The following is a 22660-nucleotide window of genomic DNA, read 5'->3' as shown; positions in this document are numbered from 1 at the left end:
AGTAATAACTTATTTATCTAGACAATGTACAGTGGTTTGCAAAAGTATTTAACCCCTACTTAACCCACCCTCTCTGCATTTTTCATGTTTTGCTACCTCACAACCTGGCATTTCACTTTTTTTTCGTTCAGGGTTTGCATCAGTTCATGTAAAGAACATACCTACAGCTGTGAACATTTGGTGTTCTTTTTTTTGTGAAGCAAACAACAAATAAGACAAAATAACTGACAACTTCAGTGTGCATAACTATTTACCCCCTTAAAGTCAGTACTTTCTAGAGCCTCATTTTGCAGCAATTTGGATAGGTCTTTATGAGCTTTCAACATCTTGTCACTGGGAATTTTGTCCATTCCTTAAGGAATGGACAATGGAGTTAGGGTACTGTCACACAGTGCAATTTTGATCGCTCTGACTGTCTGCCGGCCGGAAAGTGAGAGCAGATCACAGCGGTGACGTCACCGCTGCGCTCTGCTCTCACTGTACGGCCGGATCTCAGTCAGAGCAGGAAGCGGACGGCAAGGGACCTGACGGACATCAGATGGTGAGTATGTACGGTTTGTTTTTTTTTACTTTTACGCTGGTAACCACGGTAAACATCGGGTTACTAAGCGCGGCCCTGCGCTTAGTAACCCGATGTTTACCCTGGTTACCCGGGGACTTCGGCATCGCTCCAGCGCCGTGATTGCAACGTGTGACCGCAGTCTACGACGCTGGAGCGATAATCATACGACGCTGCAACGTCACGAATCGTGCCGTCGTAGCGATCAAAATTGCACTGTGTGACAGTACCCTTAGATGGTTTCCTCTGGTGAACAGCAATCTTCAGTCTGACCACAGATTCTAAATTGGATTAAGGTCTGGGACTTGACTAGGCCACTTCAAAACATTTACACGTTTCCCCTTAAAACACTCAAATGTTGCTTTAGCAGTATGCTTTGGGTCATTGTCTTGTTGGAAGGTGAACCTCCATCCAAGTCTCAAATTACTGACAAACAGGTTTTGCTCAAGAATATCCCTGTATGCCGCACCATCCATCTTCCCCTTGACCATTTTCCCTGTCCCTGCTGCCGAAAAACATCCCCACAGCATGATGCTGCCACCACCACATTTCACTGTGGAGATAGTTTTCGTGGGGTGATGAGCTGTGTTGGTTTGGTACCAGACATTGAGCTTACCTTGAGTTTACCAAGCTCAGTTTTGGTCTCAACTGACCACAGCACCTTCCTCCATACATTTGGGGAGTCTCCCACATATCTTTTGGCAAACTCAATACGAGCCTTACAATTAATCTTTGTGTGTAAGTAAAGGCTCCTTTCTGCCCACTCTTCTATAAAGACCACCTCTATGGAGTGTACGGCTTATTGTGGACATATGAACAGATACTCAAGTCTCCACATGGGAATTCTGCAGCTCCTTCAGGGTTACTTTTGTTCTCTATGTTGCCTCTCTGATTAATGCCCTCTTTGCCTGAGCTGAGAGTTTTGGTGGGCGGCCCCATCTTGGCAGGTTTTTTGCAGTACCATGTTCTTTCCATTTGATCATAATGGATTTGGTGGTGCTCCGGGGGGAAGGGGGGGGGGAATCGTCAGAGATTGGGATTTTTTTTTAAGCCCAACCCTGACTTGTACTTCTCAACAACTTTGTCCCTGACTTGTTTGGCTATCTCCTTGGTTTTCATGTGGCCTTTCAGAAAGTGTGTATATACTGACAGACTATGTGACACTTAGATTGACACTTAGATTGCACAAAGTTGGACTTCCTTTCACTAAGCATGTGACTTATGAAGGTAATTGTTTGCACCAGAAATGTTTAGATGCTTCATAGCAAAATGGGTGAATACATATGCACATGGAAATTTTATTTGATCCCATAAATGTAATTTATGCCTATATCCTTCTCACTTCACCAACTTAAAATATTTAGTGCTGATGAATTACACACAAATTGAACTACAAAAATGTTTAAAAACAGGTTGTAATGTAACAAATTAGGAAAAAATCCAAGGGGGTGTTTTGAGTTGTTGTTTTGAAAGATACCAATAATTTCACCACAAAATGCACTGAAAAATGGGGAAAAAAGGTATGGTGAAAAGATGAAAAACCCCTGTAATTTAGTTTTTTTAAGGGGTTCAATTTTATGGTGTTCAATGTGTGGTAAAAATGATGAGAATAGGATTCTATTGGTCAGTGAAATTATAAAGATATCAAATTTATAAAAAAAATGTTTGTGCATTTTACTGATTCAGAACTCTGTAAAAACAAAAAAAACAACAATTGGGGTAGATAAAACTTAGGTTGCTCTTTATTGCATTTTTTTAATTTCTGTTTTTATTTACAGCATTTACCATATACCGTAGTTTAATTTATATTTTGATAGATCTGACTTTTACGGACACGGCAATACCATATATGCTTATTTTAATTTCTATTTTCGGACTTTGAAAAAGGGGACAATTGAAAATTTCTCTCAAATGCCCATATGTCCCAATCGGGTAGAAGGACTGTCTTAATGAGAGAACAGTCTTAAAGTTCATAAACTGCCATGACAGTCCTATAATCCAGAACATATGATCTAACAACTATGTGAAAATGCAGCAGTTGTTCCACTGGATATCAGCAGCAAAAATTGACGAGAAATGCAGCGTGAGTCCACAGAATGTCAATTTATGCTCTGGACATCAGGGCGAAATTCCTGCTTATGCAATGCAAAGGGTGAAGTGTAAGGCTTCCCTGCAAATTTTCTTATGGCGATAAATACTGCTGTGGATATCGCTGTGGCATCTTTGCGGGAAGTCTCTACAGCAGAGATGACATGGGGATGTACCCCAATGTATTCACCAATCACTAGATTAAAGGAATCAGACTCATGATTGACTCGGAGTAAATAGAGCCATGAAGAAGCCAAAATAAAGCCTTCAACAAAAGTAGTCACCTGCATTTTTCAAGGGGCAAATAAGAAAAATACATGGCTTCCAGACTGGAGATCATTCAACGATCTTGGTAATGTCTGGAAGTCTCCAGAAATATTAGATTGCTGAAGATTCAGACATTTGGGGTTTGATGACATCAAGATGAAATGAAAAAGGTCTATTTATCAGGTGCTGATCCAGTAATCATGTTGGCCAGTCATAAATATCTGACCATTAAGTGCAATCTGTTAGAGGCTCTCAACAACGGCTAGAAAAAGAGATCCCACCTATGACGTCTATATGTCCTAACAGACCCTACTAAAGAGGCTCAGACAATCCCTATACATGTTGAAGAGCAACTTTCCTCCTCCATAGAGTAGAGTGGACACCATTTCTCCTGTTGTCCTCCCCCGCCCACCATCATGTCTGCAATCACGCTCCCATTATAGTAATGATTTTATGCCGTCCGCTTTAGGCTCTGTTAGTCCGTCAAATTTGTATAAAGCAGCGGTGGAGAATTCAGCTTACCTTCAATCTCTGTCCAATTTACTGCAATTTCTGCAATCGGGATCTTTAGACATTGAGCTATATATAGCAGTTCCACATCAAACGCCCTGCATAAAGCGGAGATACGGCATATTGATCTGTGCTTTACAAAAGCTACTGCAGATGTCATTACGGCCCTGTGCCGAGGCCATTTACAAATCATGTGGCTTATCGGCTCACAACCATCTTCTTATAAAAGGAAGGTTAATTATATAGAGGAGAAGGTCAATGCACCCTGTGGTCTAATGGCAGCATAATCAAAACAGCCTCCAGTCTGGTGGACAAATACAATATATGTGAAAAGGACATTTAAAAGGGAAATTCCATAAATGGTGCGACCCCCCCGATGGGTTAGAGTGGTGGACTGCCGGTAAATGTAAATGGAGAGGTGGTTGCGAGTTTGTTCCACTGTCTCCATTCACTTCTAGAAGACAGCAGTCAGGGCAGCTGTATAAATCGGACTGTGGTGCTAGGACTGGCCGGTGGCTCTCCTGACCAGATTGTGACAGCTTCATGTAATGTATTTCGATGCAGATGTCACGCTCGCTTCGGGAGAGCCACCAGCCACCGTGTTCCGATCTCGGTACGATTTATACAGGTGTCTGACTGTGGCAAACATGGCTTTTGTGCTGTTCCAAAAACTCTTGTAAGACTAAGTAGAGAGAGACACAATCTCTCCATTCATCTGGGTGACATCAGTCGCCTCATCAGGCAGGCTGGTGGTTGATGAACCCCTGTTCTTCACATAGGTGCAGGCATATCCTATGGGTGAATCAAAAGTGTCTAGTGTGGGATACTCATTTAAGAAAAAAACAAAATGATCTTGACACTGTCGAGTATAAATACATTTGTTTTCCAACAGCCTGGAAACAACCAACAAGGCTGTCAGCAGACATCTCCCTCCCTAACAGATAAATAATGTTATATGGTATAGAAAACCAATCTCCAGATACCCCATCAGAGAATTCTTAGTTACATGGTGCCTCTGTATTAAACGAGTATTCCCATGTTGTACAGTTTTTAAATGTATAGTAAATGCGATTCCCAATGGGATCCGCATCAATATTCAGAAAAGGGCAAAACAGTCATTGGAGAGGTGGTCAGAATTCCCATGAATGGCGTGTGAAATGTGTGGGAATTCCAACTACCTCTCCAGTAACAGCAGCATGCGTTGGGATTCCGTTCTTGCAAAACTAATGCCTTCTCCATAAAATTACTATACATTGCCTAGAGTGAATGCTTAGGGTTCCTCAGAACGCTCGGTGCAGACAATGGCACAAAGTAGTACTTTGAGTTCAGCTCTGAAGCCTGTAGATGATATAATCTTACTGATAGTTGCAGACGGCAGCTGCGGTAACAGCTCACATCTGAATGGCGCACAGTGCAGGATGTCTGAATATATCAATGTTTGCATAAAGGCTGCAAGTCAGCTTCTGTAGACAGAAAAGTTCTTAATATTTAGAGAATACTTGCACATGATAATTCCAGGGATGAGGACTGCTAACAATTTGCTAGTAAAGATAAAAATAAATTCATGAAGCTTCAGCTAGAGCCCAGGGACCTGAGCAAAATACGGAGCCTTCATTTGTAAGTTCCAGTGTGGGGCAGACCTTACTTAGTAAATTAGGAAAAACATTTTTTTAGAACTTAAAGAAAATGTGTGAATTTACCAGCGATCGACGTGTAGAGCTGTGAATGTGCACGCAGCAGCTTCTCGTGTGAACAGCTTGAATCCGCACTGTGTGTCTTTAACCCCCCGGACACACAAGAACCAGACGAGGGAATGAAACCCATACATGAGGAAAGTTCTGAACAAGGAACGCTGGGAAGAAAAAAAAAAAACATTGACAAGATTAAAGGGAACCTGTCACCCCCCCCCCCCAGGGCGTTTTTCAGTAAAAGAGCCACCTTCAGCAGCACTAAGGCTGCATTCTGTGAAGGTGGCTGTTATGTTTCTTCTTATCCCTCGGAACGCTGATATAATCACTTTTATAAAATTGCCCGCTATACCTCTATTGTGTCCCGGAGGTATGTTTTCTCCCCCTGTGTTAACTGCCTCGCAGCCGTCAATCATCCCCCTCTTGCGTCTGTGCGCCGCCTCCTGTGTTCCTGTTACATGCCAGGCACCTGCGCTCTGCCAACACTTCTCAGACATGCGCCGTGCGCGCTGCCTGCGAACTTACATCAGGGCTTGTAACAGGAACACAGGAGGCGGCGCATAGATGCAAGAGGGGGATGATACACACCCTCATGCTGGCTCTCAGCTAACCAGTTCATGCTTTGTGTCTGTAGGAAGCACACAGGTCTGCTATTCAGACCAAAAACATTTTTATTTTTACTTTTAATTTTTTAATTTTTAAATTCTTAAGATTTTTTACCTGGATGAAGGGGCAACAGATCCTTTCAAGGCTCCGATCTCCCCGAACCAACAACAGGCGAACACTTGGAATGTCGCCTCCACGTACCCTCTCCTGCGACGTGGGATGCCATGCCTTGGCTGATTTTTAGGGGCGACGGGTCACTTAAAGGGCACCGATCTCCCCGCACCATCAACAGATGAGCACATGGAGTGTCGCCTCCATGTATCCTCTTCTGCAGCCAGGCCTAATGCCGGACAACCAGCCCTGTCCACCAGGATTGAACCCCCTGGATGTACAGAGGCACCCTCTGTTTTGGCGTCCGTGCAGCCCCCACTGCTCCACCACTGTCTAGCGAATGAAGCAAGTAGCCGGACGGTTCCTCTCCATCTCCCTATGAAAGGGAGAGTGGATTGAGGGTTTTTAAACCTTATCCCTGCACCGTCCAAAAATCACCAGCGACAGCAGCTGCACCACAGAGGTACCTGCACTACAGGGAAAGTACCTGCGGCATCGTCCAAAGGACATCTCCAGCCTCTCCTGGTAAGCGCTGAGAAGGGAGGGCTCTGAGCAGTCTGGGCACAGGCAGCAGACTTTTCCTGGCAGGGGGGGGGGCATTTGTTTTTCGGGCCAGGGTAAAAATTTAGTCCCTGGCTTTGGCCTTGTACATGCCCAAGCTCCGCCCCGCTATGACTAATGTGGTGTCCCCGCCCACTTTTGGGCGCGTCTCGTTCTAAACGAGAGGTGCCCATGAAATCTCGTCAGCCATCTTCCTGCACCCTGTTGCAAGCTGACAGGGCCTCCGGATGCTCAGGAAGCCTCCTGCTTGCCCAGATAGCGACATGGAGTGTGATTCTCGTGGTTGGGACACAGGACCTGGGTAAGGAGCGCTGCATTAGCTCGCTCTCTCTCCCTTTCAGTATCCTTTCCTTTGTGGGAACCCTGATGAAGGGGGCACATAGGAGTACATCATGTCCCGGCCCAAGGCATCTAAAAAGTCCTATAAGACTCTTACAGTCTTCTTCACTTTATGTAACTCCTGCGAGTCTGCGTTTCCAAAAGCTCAGAGTTCGCCGCTCTGCAAAGCCTGTGAGCCCAAATGCGCTCAGGAGCCCCTGTCGACACTGAGTCCAGTGTCCTTAGTCCCCCCTGAGTGGGTCTCATCTCTGTCTCAATCTATGACTTCTCTGGCCAAAGTGCTTGAATCCTTCAGTGTTCCTTCTGGGGATCGTGGCGTTCGCACATCTGAAGCAGAGGGACCCTTCCCTACATGAGAACAGTCGGCTAGCAGGGGCCGCACACAATCTAGAAATGTACAAGCGTCCAGGAAACGGATACGTAGAGCGTCTCCCGTACAATCATGTACCATGGTGTCCGTGAACTCCGTCTCTCGGTCTCCCTCTCCAGACGTTGGTAGCGAACTCGATTCGGATATGAATCGGATGTCTCCTTAGATCCGAATTCGCCCAGACTTTCAGAGGACGGTTGATTCTCTGATTGAGGCCGTCAACCAAACTCTGAAGGTTGATGAAGACTCCGGCTCTGTGCCGGATCAAGCTGTGTGCTTCAAAAAAACCAAGAGTCCTCATAGAACATTTGCTATTCACCTGATGTTTCGGGCCATAGTTAATCGTCAGAGGGAACGACTGGATAAGCGCTTTACAGGACAAAACCGCTTGAGGCGAAGTACCCTTTCTCAGCCAATCTGAGAAAAGATTGGGCCGAGTCCCCTACAGTAGACCAGACAGTCTCTCGCCTGGCATCCAAAACCCTTCTATCCCTGCCAGACAGATCATCTATTAAAAATCCTACAGACCGCCAGACAGAAAATTTGGCGCGATCTGTCTTCGAGGCCTCAGGTGCGGCTCTATATCCTTCCTTCGCTGCAGCGTGGGTAGCTAAAGCAATGGTTTCCTGGCTGGAGACCTTGGCTAATTCCATTCAAAGCAGTAAACTTCCTCCGGAGGCAGCGCAGCTGGCTAGCCAAATTTCTTAGGCAGGAGATTACCTGGTACACGCTTCTTTGGATGCGGCTAACTGTGCTGCTCTGTCAGCGGCAAATGCCATCACCATCAGAAGAACTTCATGGCTCAGAGAATGGACAGCGGATTCTGCATCAAAAAAGTCTCCAACATCTCTTCCTTACCAGAGTGGGCGTTTATTTGGAGAGAAGCTGGATCAGCTTATCTCAGATGCAACGGGAGGAAAGAGCAAATTTCTTCCCCAGCAGAGGCTTAGGTGTCCTTTTCGGCGTCAACAACAAATCTGTTTTCGATCCTTTCGTACCAATCCAGTTTGGTCCACTATCACTACCTCTTCATGATCAGGACGCTCTCCATGCAGGAACAGAGGTTCCCAGACATCCTATAGGTCCAGTCAGCAATGGAAGGATCGGCCCAAACAGTCTGGATCTAAGTCCCAGAGATTTTCTGCCCAATGACTCATGAAGTTATTCGGTCGACACCAGCAGAGTAGGCGGTCGCCTACTTCTTTTTCACCAGGTCTGGCTCTCAGTCGTTCACGACAAATGGGTCAAAGACCTAGTGTCTTCCGGATACAAGATCGATTTTTCTTCGCGTCCCCAGCTCGTTTCTTTCCTTCCTGGCTTACAGCGTCAAGGACAAGGGCGAAAGCTCTTTCCCCAGTCATAGATTCTTCGAGCCGCAATAGCGTCATTGTCCCGGTTCCGGAAAAGGAAAGGTTTGAGGGATTCTACTCCAAACTATTTGTTGTCCCAAAAAGGACGGAAAAGTGAGACCCATACTAGACCTCAAACTTCTAAACAAGTTTGTCAAGGTCCGTCACTTCCGCATGGAGTCTCTGCGTTCGGTCATTACCTCATCAATATTGGAGATGCTTACCTGCACATCCTGATTCCCCCCACCACCACCAAAGATTCCTGCGTTTTGCCATTCACGAACAGCATTTTCAATTCACGGCCGTGCCCTTCAGTCTCGCTACCGCTTCCAGGGTGTTCACAAAGGTCATGGCGGCCATCATGTCCATTTTGCACTCTCGGGGTGTAGTCGTCCTGCCCTACCTGGACGACCTCCTAGACAAGGGTTCGTCTTTCCACGACTGCGCGGAGTACGTTCTTATCACTTGCTATACTCTTTCTCGTCAGGGTTGGCTGATAAATTTAGCCAAGTCTTCCCCCGTTCCAGCCCAACGGATATCCTTTTTAGGCATGACCCTGGACACCTCTCGAGGGTTGGAGATTCTCCCTCGAGACAAGGTCTTAGCCCTTCAGCAAAGAGCCGGCGCACTTTCTCAGTCATCCCCTCATTCCATCTGCTTTGTAATGAGGGTACTGGGGAAAATGGTGGCTGCAATGGAAGCGGTTCCTTTCGCACAGATGCACCTCCGTCCCCTACAGTATGCTCTTCTAGCGGCTTGGGACAGGAACCCGTTCTCCCTCGACTGCCGGTACAGCCTATCTGTGCAGGTCAGGCAGACTCTCAGATGGTGAACATTGAGTTCTTCTCTCCACCAGGGAAAGTCCTTTCTCCCGGTTCAATGGCTAGTGGTGTCTACCGATGCCACTGTTCAGGGCCACTGGTCATCTCAGGAATCGAAACTTCCAATCAATGTCTTAGAAATCCGAGCGATATGGCTAGTGCTACTGCAGTTTCATTGTCTCCTAGCGGGTCACCCCATCCGAATTCAATCGAACAACGCCACGGCTGTGGCATACATAAACCATCAAGGGACCAGCAGGGCGGCTATGTGCGAAGTAACTCGCATTCTCCGATGAGCAGAGAGGAACCACTCGGTAATCTCAGCAGTGCACATACCAGGCGTGGAAAACTGGGAGGCAAACTTCCTCAGCCGTCAGGGTCTCGCCTCTGGGGAGTGGGAACTTCAAGTTTTCCAACAGATCTGTCTTCGTTGGGGGACCCCGGATGTGGATCTGATGGTGTCCAGACTGAACGCCAAAGTCTCCATATTCATAGGGCGGTCTCGAGATCCAAGAGCCATAGGAGTGGATGCTCTGGCTCTTCCGTGGCGCCAGTTCCGTCTTCCATACATTTTTCCCCAGTGCCGCTTCTTACGAGTGTCATCAGGAAGATCAAGGCGGAAGGAGTTCCAGTCATCCTGGTCGTTCCGGATTGGCCACGCAGGGCGTGGTTCGCAGAGTTGGTGCGCCTTGTCACCGATGTACCCTGGCGACTGTCAGATCATCCAGATCTGCTTTCCCAGGGACCGATTTACCACCAAAACTCAGCAGCCCTGTGTTTAACGGCTTGGACGTTCAATCCTGGATTCTGACCCAAGCTGTTTTTTCACAACGGGTCACGTCCACAATGATCAGTGCTCGTAAACCTGCGTCGGTACGCATTTATCACCGTACCTGGAAGACATTTTTTTGCTTGGTGCAAGGATTGCGGACGTCTTCCCCTCATCTTCTCTATTCCCACCATTCTAGAGTTCTATAGGCCGGCCTGGACTCAGGCCTGGCGCTCAGCTCGCTCAAGGGCCAGATATCCACCTTATCGGTCTTATTCCAACGTAGGATTGCGACAAAACCTCAGGTGAAGACGTTCATTCAGGGGTTACACATGTGCTTCCCCCTATCGCATGACTTTAGACCCTTGGAACCTTAACTTGGTCCTGGGAGTCTTACAGGAAGCTCCTTTTGAACCGCTTCAGGACATTTCGCTCACCTTTCTGTCCTGGAAAGTTGCCTTTCTTACTGCAATCACATCAATCAGGCGGGTTTCAGAGCTGGCTGCTCTGACCTGTCAAGCACCCTTCCTTATTTTCCACCAGGACAAGGTTGTCCTTAGGCCGTCCCCATCCTTTTTGCCCAAGGTTGTCTCATCTTACCACCTTAATGAGGACATTGTTCTTCCTTCATTTTGTCCTACTCCTGTCCACAGGGTGGAAAGGACTCTCCATACTCTGGATGTAGTCAGAACTCTGAGAAGGTACATCTCGAGGACGGAGTCCTTCTGAAGGTCGGATTCTTTGTTCGTGCTTCCTGAGGGTCACAGGAAGGGTCTAGCCACTTCAAAGGCCACGATAGCTAGGAGGATTTGTTCCACTATTCAGGAGTCCTACCGCATCAGAGGGAAGTCTATCCCAGCAGGGATCAGAGCACACTCCACTCGGTCAGTGGGAGCTTCCTGGGCCATTCGGCACCAGAGGAGCAGGTCTGTAAAGCCGCAACTTGGTCCAGCCTACATACCTTCTCGAAGGACTATAATATTCATACTCAAGCTTCGGCTGATGCAGGGCTGGGCAGAAGAATTCTGCAGGCTGCAGTGGCGCACATCTAGGCAGTTGTTACGTGAAGCCTGATGTTTTCGGTTGTTTTCCCACCCAGGGACTGCTTTGGGAAGTCCCATGGTTCTGTGTCCCCTAATGAGGCGAAGGAGAAATAGGGATTTTTGTGTACTCACCATAAAATCCTTATCTCCGAGCCACTCATTGGGGGACACAGCACCCACCCTGTTAGCCTAATGGCTTGTGCTTGTTCTTTAGTTTGACATGTTGTACTCTTATGTATTGTTAATGTTCTCCTACTGCTTTTGCACTGAACTGGTTCTCAGGGAGCCAGAATGAGGGTGTATACTGCAGGACAGGAGCTAACTTTCTTTGTATTAACTTAGTGTCAGCCTCGTAATGGCAGCAGCATAACACCCATGGTCCCGTGTCCCCCAATGAGTGGCTCGGAGAAAAGGATTTTACGGTGAGTACACAAAAATCCCTATTTTTCTTATAGCTATGTATTGTGTAATTCTGTTGCTATTCCTCCCAGAAAAGTAGAAATAGACAGACAACTGGGTGTTACCAACAGGAGGTGTGTCCATTATCATGCAGTATTTAAAATAAAAGAAAATGGTAAACCCCTTTAACAAGCTTTTGAGCTTTTGAGAAAATGGGTTTTATTTATTTGATACCATCTATGTAAATGTAAAAAAATTGTCTGGATTAAATAAGGTTTGTTGCCAAGCAAAAAAAAGTCTAAAATAAATGACGCTATACTGCCCAGGTTGAACCCCAGGGGCTGCGATGCAGACCCCTCAGGTGCTCTGGGCTGTCATGAGATGCCCACACGATGACATTTGGTTACAGTCACCTCACCGATGCAGTCAATCACAAGTGGCAGCGGCCAGGTGACTGAAGAACGAGACCTCATCACTTCTTTTAGACCATTAACTGCCTTTTGGGGAATTTTTATCTTCTCTTGACAACCCGTTTAAAAACTGCATATGCCTATTAAAATTGGCGTGACCAAGGGCTGAAGTGCAAACTAAGATTTACCTGTGCTATGGATTCTTTCTCTAGATGAGCTCGTGATCCACATGATATTGCCAGATTGTCCTGAATCAAGGAAAAAAAAAAAAAAAAGCCATTATATAACTATATACATTTCAGAAAAAAAAAATCAATGTTTAAAAGGAGTGAAATAACTACTTGTAAATGAGCATTGGGTTTAGGACTACAATGACTCTGGTATGGACCTTGTACTGCTGAGCATGGAGACCAAGAGGGATCATATTACATACATAAAAGTATGCAGAAGAGGCTCAGTGTGGGCCATAGAGTTCTATGAGCACCGTATTGCCAATCGGTAAAACACGTAAGTATAGAGTATCCGTGTGCACCAGGCATTGTGCTCCCCATGTGTAAACACTAATACAATAAACCTTGTTGGATGTTCATGGTGTGCTAATAAGCATCAGACATGGAAGTTAAAGTTGGTGCAAATTGATTTTCAGGAACTGGCCTATTTACCACGTCAGCAATCTTTGGCCACGGGACAGGAAAGCTGTCTCTTTTTCCATTAGCAGGCCACATGACGACTAGGTTCTTCATCTCACGACGACTAGGTTCTTCATCTCACGACGACTAGGTTCTTCATCTCACGACGACTAGGTTCTTCATCTCACGACGACTAGGTTCTTCATCTCACGACGACTAGGTTCTTCATCTTACGACGACTAGGTTCTTCATCTCACGACGACTAGGTTCTTCATCTCACGACGACTAGGTTCTTCATCTCACGACGACTAGGTTCTTCATCTCACGACGACTAGGTTCTTCATCTCACGACGACTAGGTTCTTCATCCGACGACGACTAGGTTCTTCATCCGACGACTAGGTTCTTCATCCGACGACTAGGTTCTTCATCCGACGACTAGGTTCTTCATCCGACGACGACTAGGTTCTTCATCCGACGACGACTAGGTTCTTCATCCGACGACGACTAGGTTCTTCATCCGACGACGACTAGGTTCTTCATCCGACGACTAGGTTCTTCATCCGACGACTAGGTTCTTCATCCGACGACTAGGTTCTTCATCCGACGACTAGGTTCTTCATCTCATGACGATTTTGTGCCAGGCCAACTAATCAAAAGAAGAGAAGTGGGTGCCGGGAGGTAAAAGGAGGTTCTCAGAGCTCCTGTCCTTGGGCCAGTAATTACTCAAGTGGTCAATGGACTGGTTCGATTCGCACCAATTCTAAAAGGAAGGGAACCCAAATTCTGAGACTGGAGCTCCAACTAATTATGATGTTTAGTAGGACCTGCATAAGGATGGGTTCACACATACAAAATACTCTCCGCTGAGCAATGATTCCTGTTGGAATTGCCCCTCTAAAAAAAGAGTCATTCATTACTTTAAGGCCAACACAGTCGATTGGACACTGTGTGGACTCTTTCTTAACAGATGTGCACAAAAACATTGTCGGTCACATTTTTGTGCATGTCTGAAAAAGACAAAGACCATTGGGGATGGAGGCTGAACAGAGTCCAAAGTAATGCCTTATAATAAAGGATGGAGCCATTGGGCTTTCAGTTGGAATCCCAGAAAAAACAGGATTTCAGTGGAATCCCCAAAACAATGCTCTCTTTATGTGTGTGAACCTAGCCCAACACTGTCTCCCCCTAGTGGTGGCTTCATGTAATAATAGGAGAAAGCAAGATAAGCAGCAGAAATAACATTACAAGGCAACAAGGGACTGGAGGAATAAATATGATTATCCAGTCCTGATGATATCGGCATTCCTCTAATGTGTATATCCACCTTTCCTCCCCAGACCGCTTCACCACCAGCAGTGCAGTAAACAGAAGGTTGCATAGCCTTGAACTGTACGAACAAGGTACATCTTACTGGCCAGGGCTTCAGACCGTCAAGTCCAGCTTCTACAAGTTCCAGATCTGCAAACTTGGTAGCTCCATCAGCATCAGCCATCAATATAGTCTTTCCCCTGGATACAAGAACTCCCTGATGAAACAATACAACAGGAAAAGCAGATTTATAAAATATTTAACTGCCGAAATTCACATGGTGCCTGCTGCACGTCCTCCCTGTACACATAGCAGGTATACACAAGGCAAATACAAGAACCTCTACATTATTCTATATTAACCCCTTAAATACGAGGACAATTTTAATTTGTGTTTTAATTTTTTTCTCCCCTCTTTCAAAGAGCCATATTTTTTTTATTTTTCCACTGACTGACATGAGGACCCGTTTTTTAGTGGGACAAGATGTACCATAGCTTTGAAAAATAGCATCTATAATATAACGCTGGGAGCGTCAATCTGTCCGAAGCCTTTATAGACTGTGCAAGCGCAGGCGCAGTCTGGACCCCACAGAGTGACGCTCCCAGGAGATCGCGGTATGCGTAAGCACTGAACGCACACCGCGATCTCCAACGGAGAAGCAGGGATGAGCCAGGAGGGTGAGTATGCAATATTTACCCGTCCTCCGTTCCATTGTTGCGCGCTGCTCCATCCTCCACATCCTCTGCCTGTGACATTCAGTTCAGAGGGCACGATGACGCGCTTAATGCTCGCCGCCCTCTGACTGAACAGTCACATCCAGAGGATGTGGTGGATGGACCAGCGCGCATCGATGGAACGCCGGGACAGGAAAATATAGCAAGTGCCGGGGGCCTGAGCTAGCGGCGACTCCGGCACCTGACCCCCACAGCGCGCCGGTGTCCCCGCCTGCTCAGGCCCCCAGCACAGCCACGCACAGCCGCCCGCACTCACCACAGCCACGCACAGCCGCCCGCACTCACCACCGCCACGCACAGCCGCCCGCACTCAGCACCGCCACGCACAGCCGCCCGCACTCAGCACCGCCACGCACCGCCGCCCGCACTCAGCACCGCCACGCACCGCCGCCCGCACTCAGCACCGCCACGCACCGCCGCCCGCACTCAGCACCGCCGCCCGCACTCAGCACCGCCGCCCGCACTCAGCACCGCCGCCCGCACTCAGCACCGCCGCCCGCACTCAGCACCGCCGCCCGCACTCAGCACCGCCGCCCGCACTCAGCACCGCCGCCCGCACTCAGCACCGCCGCCCGCACTCAGCACCGCCGCCCGCACTCAGCACAGCCGCCCGCACTCAGCACAGCCGCCCGCACTCAGCACAGCCGCCCGCACTCAGCACAGCCGCCCGCACTCAGCACAGCCGCCCGCACTCAGCACAGCCGCCCGCACTCAGCACAGCCGCCCGCACTCAGCACAGCCGCACTCGGGCAGTAGAGCCGGAGAGAGAAAGATGGGAGCAACATATGGCAGAATGGAAACAGGAACAGGCAGAATGGGTTCGGCACATTACAACAGAATGGGGGCGCAGGATGGGAGCAGCACATGATAGAATGGGGGCACGGGATGGGAGCAGCACATGACAGAATGGGGGCGTGGGATGGGAGCAGCACATGACAGAATGATTGCGCACGATGGGAGCAGCACATGACAGAATGGGGGCGCACACATGACAGGATGGAGGCGCAGGATGGGAGCACATCACAGGGTGGGGCGCAGGATGGGAGCACATGACAGGATGGGAGCAGCACATGACAGAATGGGGGCACAGGATGGGAGCAGCACATGACTGAATGGGGGCACACACATGACAGGATGGGGGTGTAGGATGGAGCAGCATATGACAGGATGGGGGCGCAGGATGGGAGCACATGACAGGATGGGGACGCAGGATGGAGCAGCACATGATAGGATGGGGGCGCAGGATAGAGCAGCACATGACAGGATGGGGGCGCAGGATGGAGCAGCACATGACAGGATGGGAGAGCAAGATGGGAGCAGCACATACCAGGATGGAGACCATATACCAATATAAATGCTCGCCACCCGGGCGTAGAACGGGTTCAATAGCTAGTTTTTCTATATAGCGTACAGCAAAATGGTATATGATTTCAAGTGCTGATAAATGGCGATAAAAAAAAAAAATAATGCAATTCTGCAATTGTTTTTTAGGTTTCATTTTCCGGTATTATTTGTGCAGTAAACATGACCTGGGAACATGATTCTCTAGTGCAGTCCAACTGCGGCAATAAACATTTGTAGACTTTTTTTTTTAATTTTACTAATTTAGTGGCTTTAAAAAAAATTTAAATAAACAAAATTTAAATAAAAAAAAAGTTACACATCTCGTAAAATGGTGATGCCAACCACGTTTAACTTTTTTTATTTTGTAGTCAAATGGAGCTGTGCGATGCCTTGTGTTTTTTGAATGGTGCGTTGGCTTTTTATTGATACTACTTTGTGGTACACATTACATTTTGATATTTTTTTTACTGCAATTTTTTCAGTGAGGTGCTGTGCCAAAAATTAACATCAATTTTGGAGTTTTCATTTTTTTCTTTTTTTTTTATGACATTCACTGAAGAGATTAATCAATTTTATATATTGATAGATGAGATTTTTACATATGAAACAATATACAGTGAGTAAAATAAGTATTTGATACACTGACGATTTAGCAAGTTTTCCCACCTACAAAGAAAGGAGAGGTTTGTAATTTTTTATCGTAGGTACACTTCAAGAGGGATTTTGGCCCACTCCTCCATACAGATAATCTCCAAATATTTCAGGTTTCGGAGCTGTCCCTGAACACCATGGAGTTTCAGCTCCCTCCAAAGATTTTCTATTGGGTGCAGGTCTGGAGACAGGCTAGGCCTTGAAATGCTTCTTACGAAGCCACTCCTTTGTTGTCCTGTCTGCGTGTTTTGGGTCGTTGTCATGCTGGAAGACCCAGCCACAACCCATCTTCAATTCTCTTACTGAGGAAAGGAGATTGTTGGCCAACATCTCACGATACATGGCCCCATCCATACTCCCTTCAATACGTTGTAGTCATCCTGTTCCTTTTGCAGACAAACACCCCCAAAGTATGATGTTTCCCCCATCATGCTTCACGGTTGGGACTGTGTTTTTGGGGTTGTACTGATCGTCTATTCTATTTTAGTCTCATCTGACCACATGACCTTCTCCCATGTGTACTCTGGATCATCCAGATGGTCATTGGCTAACGTCAAACGGGCCTGGATATGTGCTTGCATGAGCAGGGGGAGCTTGCGTGCACTGCAGTTTTTTAGTCCATGATGGCTTAGGGTGTTACTAACACTAATATTTGAGACTGTAGTTCCCACTCTCTTTAGGTCATTGACAAGGTCCTCTTCTGTAGTTCTGGGCTGATTCTTGACCTTTTTTAGAATCATTCTTACCCCACGAGGCGAGATCTTGCATGGAGCCCCAGACAGAGGAAGACTGTTTCTTCCATTTTCTAATAATTGCTCCGACAGTTGTTGCCTTTTCACCAAGCTGCTTGCCTATTGTCCTGTAGCCCATCCCAGCCTTGTGAAAGTCTACCAATTTTGTCCCTGGTGTCCTTAGACAGCTCTTTGGTCTTAGCAATGGTGGAGAGGTTGGAGTGTGATTGTCAGGACAGATGTCTTTTATACAGGTAACGAGTTCAAACAGGTGCAATTAAGGCTAGGTTCACATTGCGTTAGGGCAATCCGTTTAGCGCTAGAACTAGCGGATTGCGCTAACGCAATGTTTTTTTCGGGGCCGCGTTTAGGGGTCGCGTTAACGTCCCCGCTCTAGCAGATCCCCGATCTGCGAGAGCGGGGAACGGACCTCGGGCGCGCCGCGGACGCTGCAAGCAGCGTCCGCGGCGCGTCACAAAAGAACGGCACATCGCTAGCGCGAGCCGAAAAAGGCACGCGCTAGCGATGCGCTACAGGCGAAATTTACATTGCTGTCAATGGGTGCGCTAACGGACCCGTTGCACGGCGTTAATTGCGACATTTTCGCCGTGCAACGCTGTCCGTTAGCGTGCACACATTAACGCAATGTGAACCTAGCCTAATACAGGTAATGAGTGCAGAGTAGGAGGTCTTCTTGAAGAAAAACAACATGTCTGTGAGAGTCAGAATCCAGTGTATGAAATACTTAATTTTCCCCACTGTACGTGTATTTTTTTTTTTAAACATCTATATTTAACTGGGGAAAACAGGTGGGGTGATTCAAATATTCATGTTTTTATTTTAATCTTTTATTTTTTTTTTTTTAGTCAACATGTTAGGGCATGCTAGGCTGTGGGTTGAACTAGATGGACTTAAAGTCTTCCTTCAACCTTAATAACTATGTAACTATGTATGTAACTATGGAATTTGAACCTGCTATTATTTGATCATTCACACTATATACTGCAATACTATGGTATTGGGGTATACAGTGCCTAAAAGTAGTATTCAACCCCCTGCAGATTTAGCAGGTTTAATAAGATGCAAATAAGTTAGAGCCTTCAAACTTCAAACAAGAGCAGGATTTATTAACAGATGCATAAATCTTACAAACCAAAAAGTTTTGTTGCTCAGTTAATTTTTTTTATAAATTTTAAACATAAAAGTGTGTGTCAATTATTATTCAACCCCTAGGTTTAATATTTTGTGGAATAACCTTTGTTTGCAATTACAGCTAATAATCGTCTTTTATAAGACCTGATCAGGCCGGCACAGGTCTCTGGAGTTATCTTGGCCCACTCCTTCATGCAGATCTTCTCCAAGTTATCTAGGTTCTTTGGGTGTCTCATGTGGACTTTAATCTTGAGCTCCTTCCACAAGTTTTCAATTGTGTTAAGGTCAGGAGACTGACTAGGCCACTGCAACACCTTGATGTTTTGCCTCTTGAACCAGGCCTTGGTTTTCTTGGCTGTGTGCTTTTGGGTCGTTGTCTTGTTGGAAGATGAAATGACGACCCATCTTAAGATCCTTGATGGAGGAGTGGAGGTTCTTGGCCAAAATCTCCAGGTAGGCCGTGCTATCCATCTTCCCATGGATGCGGACCAGATGGCCAGGCCCCTTGGCTGAGAAACAGCCCCACAGCATGATGCTGCCACCACCATGCTTGACTGTAGGGATGGTATTCTTGGGGTCGTATGCAGTGCCATCCAGTCTCCAAACGTCACGTGTGTGGTTGGCACCAAAGATCTCGATCTTGGTCTCATCAGACCAGAGAACCTTGAACCAGTCAGTCTGAGTCCTCCAAGTGATCATGAGCAAACTGTAGACGAGCCTTGACATGACGCTTTGAAAGTAAAGGTACCTTACGGGCTCGTCTGGAACGGAGACCATGGCGGTGGAGTACGTTACTTATGGTATTGACTGAAACCAATGTCCCCATTGCCATGAGATCTTCCCGGAGCTCCTTACCTTGTTGTCCTTGGGTTAGCCTTGACTCTTCGGACAAGCCTGGCCTCGGCACGGGAGGAAACTTTCAAAGGCTGTCCAGGCCGTGGAAGGCTAACAGTAGTTCCATAAGCCTTCCACTTCCGGATGATGCTCCCAACAGTGGAGACAGGTAGGCCCAACTCCTTGGAAAGGGTTTTGTACCCCTTGCCAGCCTTGTGACCCTCCACGATCTTGTCTCTGATGGCCTTGGAATGCTCCTTTGTCTTTCCCATGTTGACCATGTTTGAGTGCTGTTCACAAGTTTGGGGAGGGTCTTAAATAGTCAGAAAAGGCTGGAAAAAGAGATAATTAATCCAAACATGTGAAGCTCATTGTTCTTTGTGCCTGAACTACTTCTTAATACTTTAGGGGAACCAAACAGAATTCTGGTGGGTTGAGGGGTTGAATAATAAATGACCCTCTGAAAAGACTTTTTCCAATTTAAAAAAAAAATAAACAAAGAAATAACATTCTTTTTTGCTGCAGTGCATTTCACACTTCCAGGCTGATCTACAGTCCAAATGTCACAATGCCAAGTTAATTCCAAATGTGTAAACCTGCTAAATCTGCAGGGGGTTGAATACTACTTGTAGGCACTGTATATGTGTCAGGTTATGACGGTCTTAAGTAGGGAGAGGGGCCTCAAACTGTCCCTGGAACAGGGGCCCTAACTATCCCTGTCCTGGGGATACTTTTGAAGGTAGAGAGGCCCGGGTCTCCGACCTCAACATGCTCCTGTTAAACCTTGATCTGTAAACTCCCCTACCCCACGAGGCATGGGACAGAAATGTAAGGTAAACTAGACACAAAGACAAAACAGGGATAACAGAAAACATTATCTTAAAAAAACACTCACCAAAATAGGGAGGAGGATAGGGACAGGGAGGAATCAACTAAATAAGAATAGGGACCAGGAGCTAAACACTCACCTACTAGAGTAAACTACAGATCACTACAACTACAATTTCTACTCATAGGACAGGAAGAAGAATCTTTCACCAGCACAGAAGAAATGCTCAGAGCTAGTTTATATAGGTAGGTGAGATTATGTTAGCAGCTGCTGCTGGAAGTAACCACCTGTAAGTTTCCAGCCAGCATGGAAAGAGTCCTTAACCCTTTCAGCACTGATTGAAGGGAAATACATTTAAAATATGACACGAATCACACCATCACTAAAGAGGACCTGCAAATCATCACCCATTGTGACCTTCTAACTCCAGGTCTCCCAGGGGGACGTGACTCCCTTGTGACAATATGGCAACAAAAATCAGTCTCCTATGCCAGCAATGGTAACTTCAGAAGGCCCCCAGCGGACATGGCAACCCACCGCCACTAAGCAAATCAGTCTTGGGGAGAGGAGAATGGCCAGATCAAGGCTAAACAATGCTGTCAGTGATTGACAACAGTATTTAAAATGGGTGAACTACAGGGATCGGCACTAGCGCAGATTTCTGCTGTTATGAACAGATATTGGCTATGTAACACAGCTCCTGAGCTTACTCCACACACCCGGCCTCGCTCCATGATGTATGCATCCGCCATGAAGCAGTAAAGTGTTAATAGCCTATGCTTCACTATTCAGACAAAAAAACTGCTAAATTGCTGTTATAGAGTAATTTCCACAATTCTGTGATCTATTACAGACATGGCAGCAGAGGTAAAAACCCGCATGTCAGAGGCTTTTGCCTAGCTAGTTGCCCGTGAATACGTCCTGTAGGTCCTTCATGACAGGTCGCCAAGACCTTCATGACAAACAGAAGATAGGAGGGTGTCAAGGTGTTTTCCTGCAGGACCAAAAACGACCCTTAAAATGTCAAAGAATATAACTAAAATGTGACTTCAAATGGTTAATACACAGAAACTATACATTTGCGCACCATCCGGATGGCTCCACCTTTCCCTCGATTCTTCACCAGCGTCAACACCCGAACTTTATCACTTCCATATTTCTTGGAATAGTTCAAGGCAACCTACACAGAAAGTGAAAAATAAGATATGTTGGAGAATGGGCCAGATTTCAGAAAAGACTGACAAATCAAAGCGAACAGTGCTGTATAACAAACCCCATAAATAAAAGGGGAAATATTTCCCTTGTACAATTATACAACCCCTTCCTAAATCAGGCCAATTAACAATGTAAGGAGACAGGTCAGAGGAGGACTGGAGGCCGAGAACAGGTCATCTTGTCCTCCTCTATTGTATACATAATGAATTGCATTCCTTGCCAGTCTCATTTATTATGTAGTGTGAAAACAAATAATTGATCTGGATACACAGCACTCAAACCCGATGGCGGAGACCTGTGGGAATGCTGGACATTGGAATCTGTCACCCATAGAGTTGGGTGAAAATAGTTAAAGGGAACCCGTCACACGATTCATGCTGCCCAAGCTTCAGGCAGCATGACTACATGATTGCATCCAGGAATATTTTTTTGCTGAAATGTTCTTGTCTTTCAGAGGAAATATAGTTTAAAGATGCAGCCAGGAACTAAAGGAAAAAGACCTGAAACGTCCGGCGCTGCCCCCGGATGGCTTTTCCCTGTGACGCTCATGCTGATTGACAGGTCTTTCACACATATGTACATAAGGAGAGACCTGTCAATCACCTGGAACGGTGCAGGGGGAAGCCAGCTGGGGGTAGTGCCGGACTGTTCAGGTCTTTTTAATATAGTTTCTGGCCAGATCGTCAAACCCTATTTTCTCTGAAACACCAGAACATTTCAGAGAAAAATATATACTTGGCCGCACTAATGCATTATCAAGTTGCCATTTGCTTAGTTCGAAATGTAAGAAATGTCCGTTAACAGTAACAGTGGAGGTCAAGATAAGGTCAGGAAGACGTAAAATTTCAGTGACAACTGAACGTTGAATTGTTAGGAGAGGCAAATCAGAACCCCCGCTTGACTGCAAAAGATCTTCAGAAAGATTTAGCAGACTAAAGAGTTGTGGAACATTGTTCTACTGTTCAGACACCTACACAAATATGGCCTTCATGGAAGAGTCATCAGAAGAAAACCTCTCCTGTGTCCTCACCATAAAATTCAGTGTAGGAAGTGTGCAAAAGAACATCTAAACAAGCCTGATGCATTTTGGCGTCATCAGGGGACAGAGGATGATGACGCCAGATTCCTGGTGAAACATGTTGGGGAGACTTTAGGTTTTACTAGCTTCAGTCAGTCTGTGTAATTGGCAATATTAGAAAGCAGTTGGTAGTGGCCGCACCAAGCTAATACATAGCAATATTCACTAATATGGTATATAGGGAATTACTATATTGCGAGCATTGCGGAAAAGGGGTTATATCCCGGTGTCCCCTTATACACACTGTCGTATATTTTAATCTT

The 22660-nt window shown here is 46.4% G+C and overlaps 1 protein-coding gene across 1 annotated transcript in view; it reads right to left on the bottom strand.

The window, feature by feature from the left end:
- The window catches only part of ALG5 (ALG5 dolichyl-phosphate beta-glucosyltransferase), a 57294-nt gene that overhangs the window by 705 nt on the left and 33929 nt on the right, over positions 1 to 22660 (bottom strand). Inside the window, exons 5-9 of the mRNA XM_077298197.1 lie at positions 21192 to 21284; positions 13933 to 14046; positions 12079 to 12138; positions 5125 to 5276; positions 3437 to 3522 (exon numbers count right to left, since the gene is read on the bottom strand). Of these exons, the coding sequence (XP_077154312.1) occupies positions 3437 to 3522; positions 5125 to 5276; positions 12079 to 12138; positions 13933 to 14046; positions 21192 to 21284 (505 nt within the window). The remainder of the gene's footprint in view (positions 1 to 3436; positions 3523 to 5124; positions 5277 to 12078; positions 12139 to 13932; positions 14047 to 21191; positions 21285 to 22660) is intronic.

This window comes from Ranitomeya variabilis, chromosome 3, assembly GCF_051348905.1.
Source record: "Ranitomeya variabilis isolate aRanVar5 chromosome 3, aRanVar5.hap1, whole genome shotgun sequence".
Lineage (NCBI taxonomy): Eukaryota > Metazoa > Chordata > Amphibia > Anura > Dendrobatidae > Ranitomeya > Ranitomeya variabilis.
Note: the sequence above shows the minus strand (reverse complement) of the source record. Positions and strands in the feature narration are given on the sequence as shown.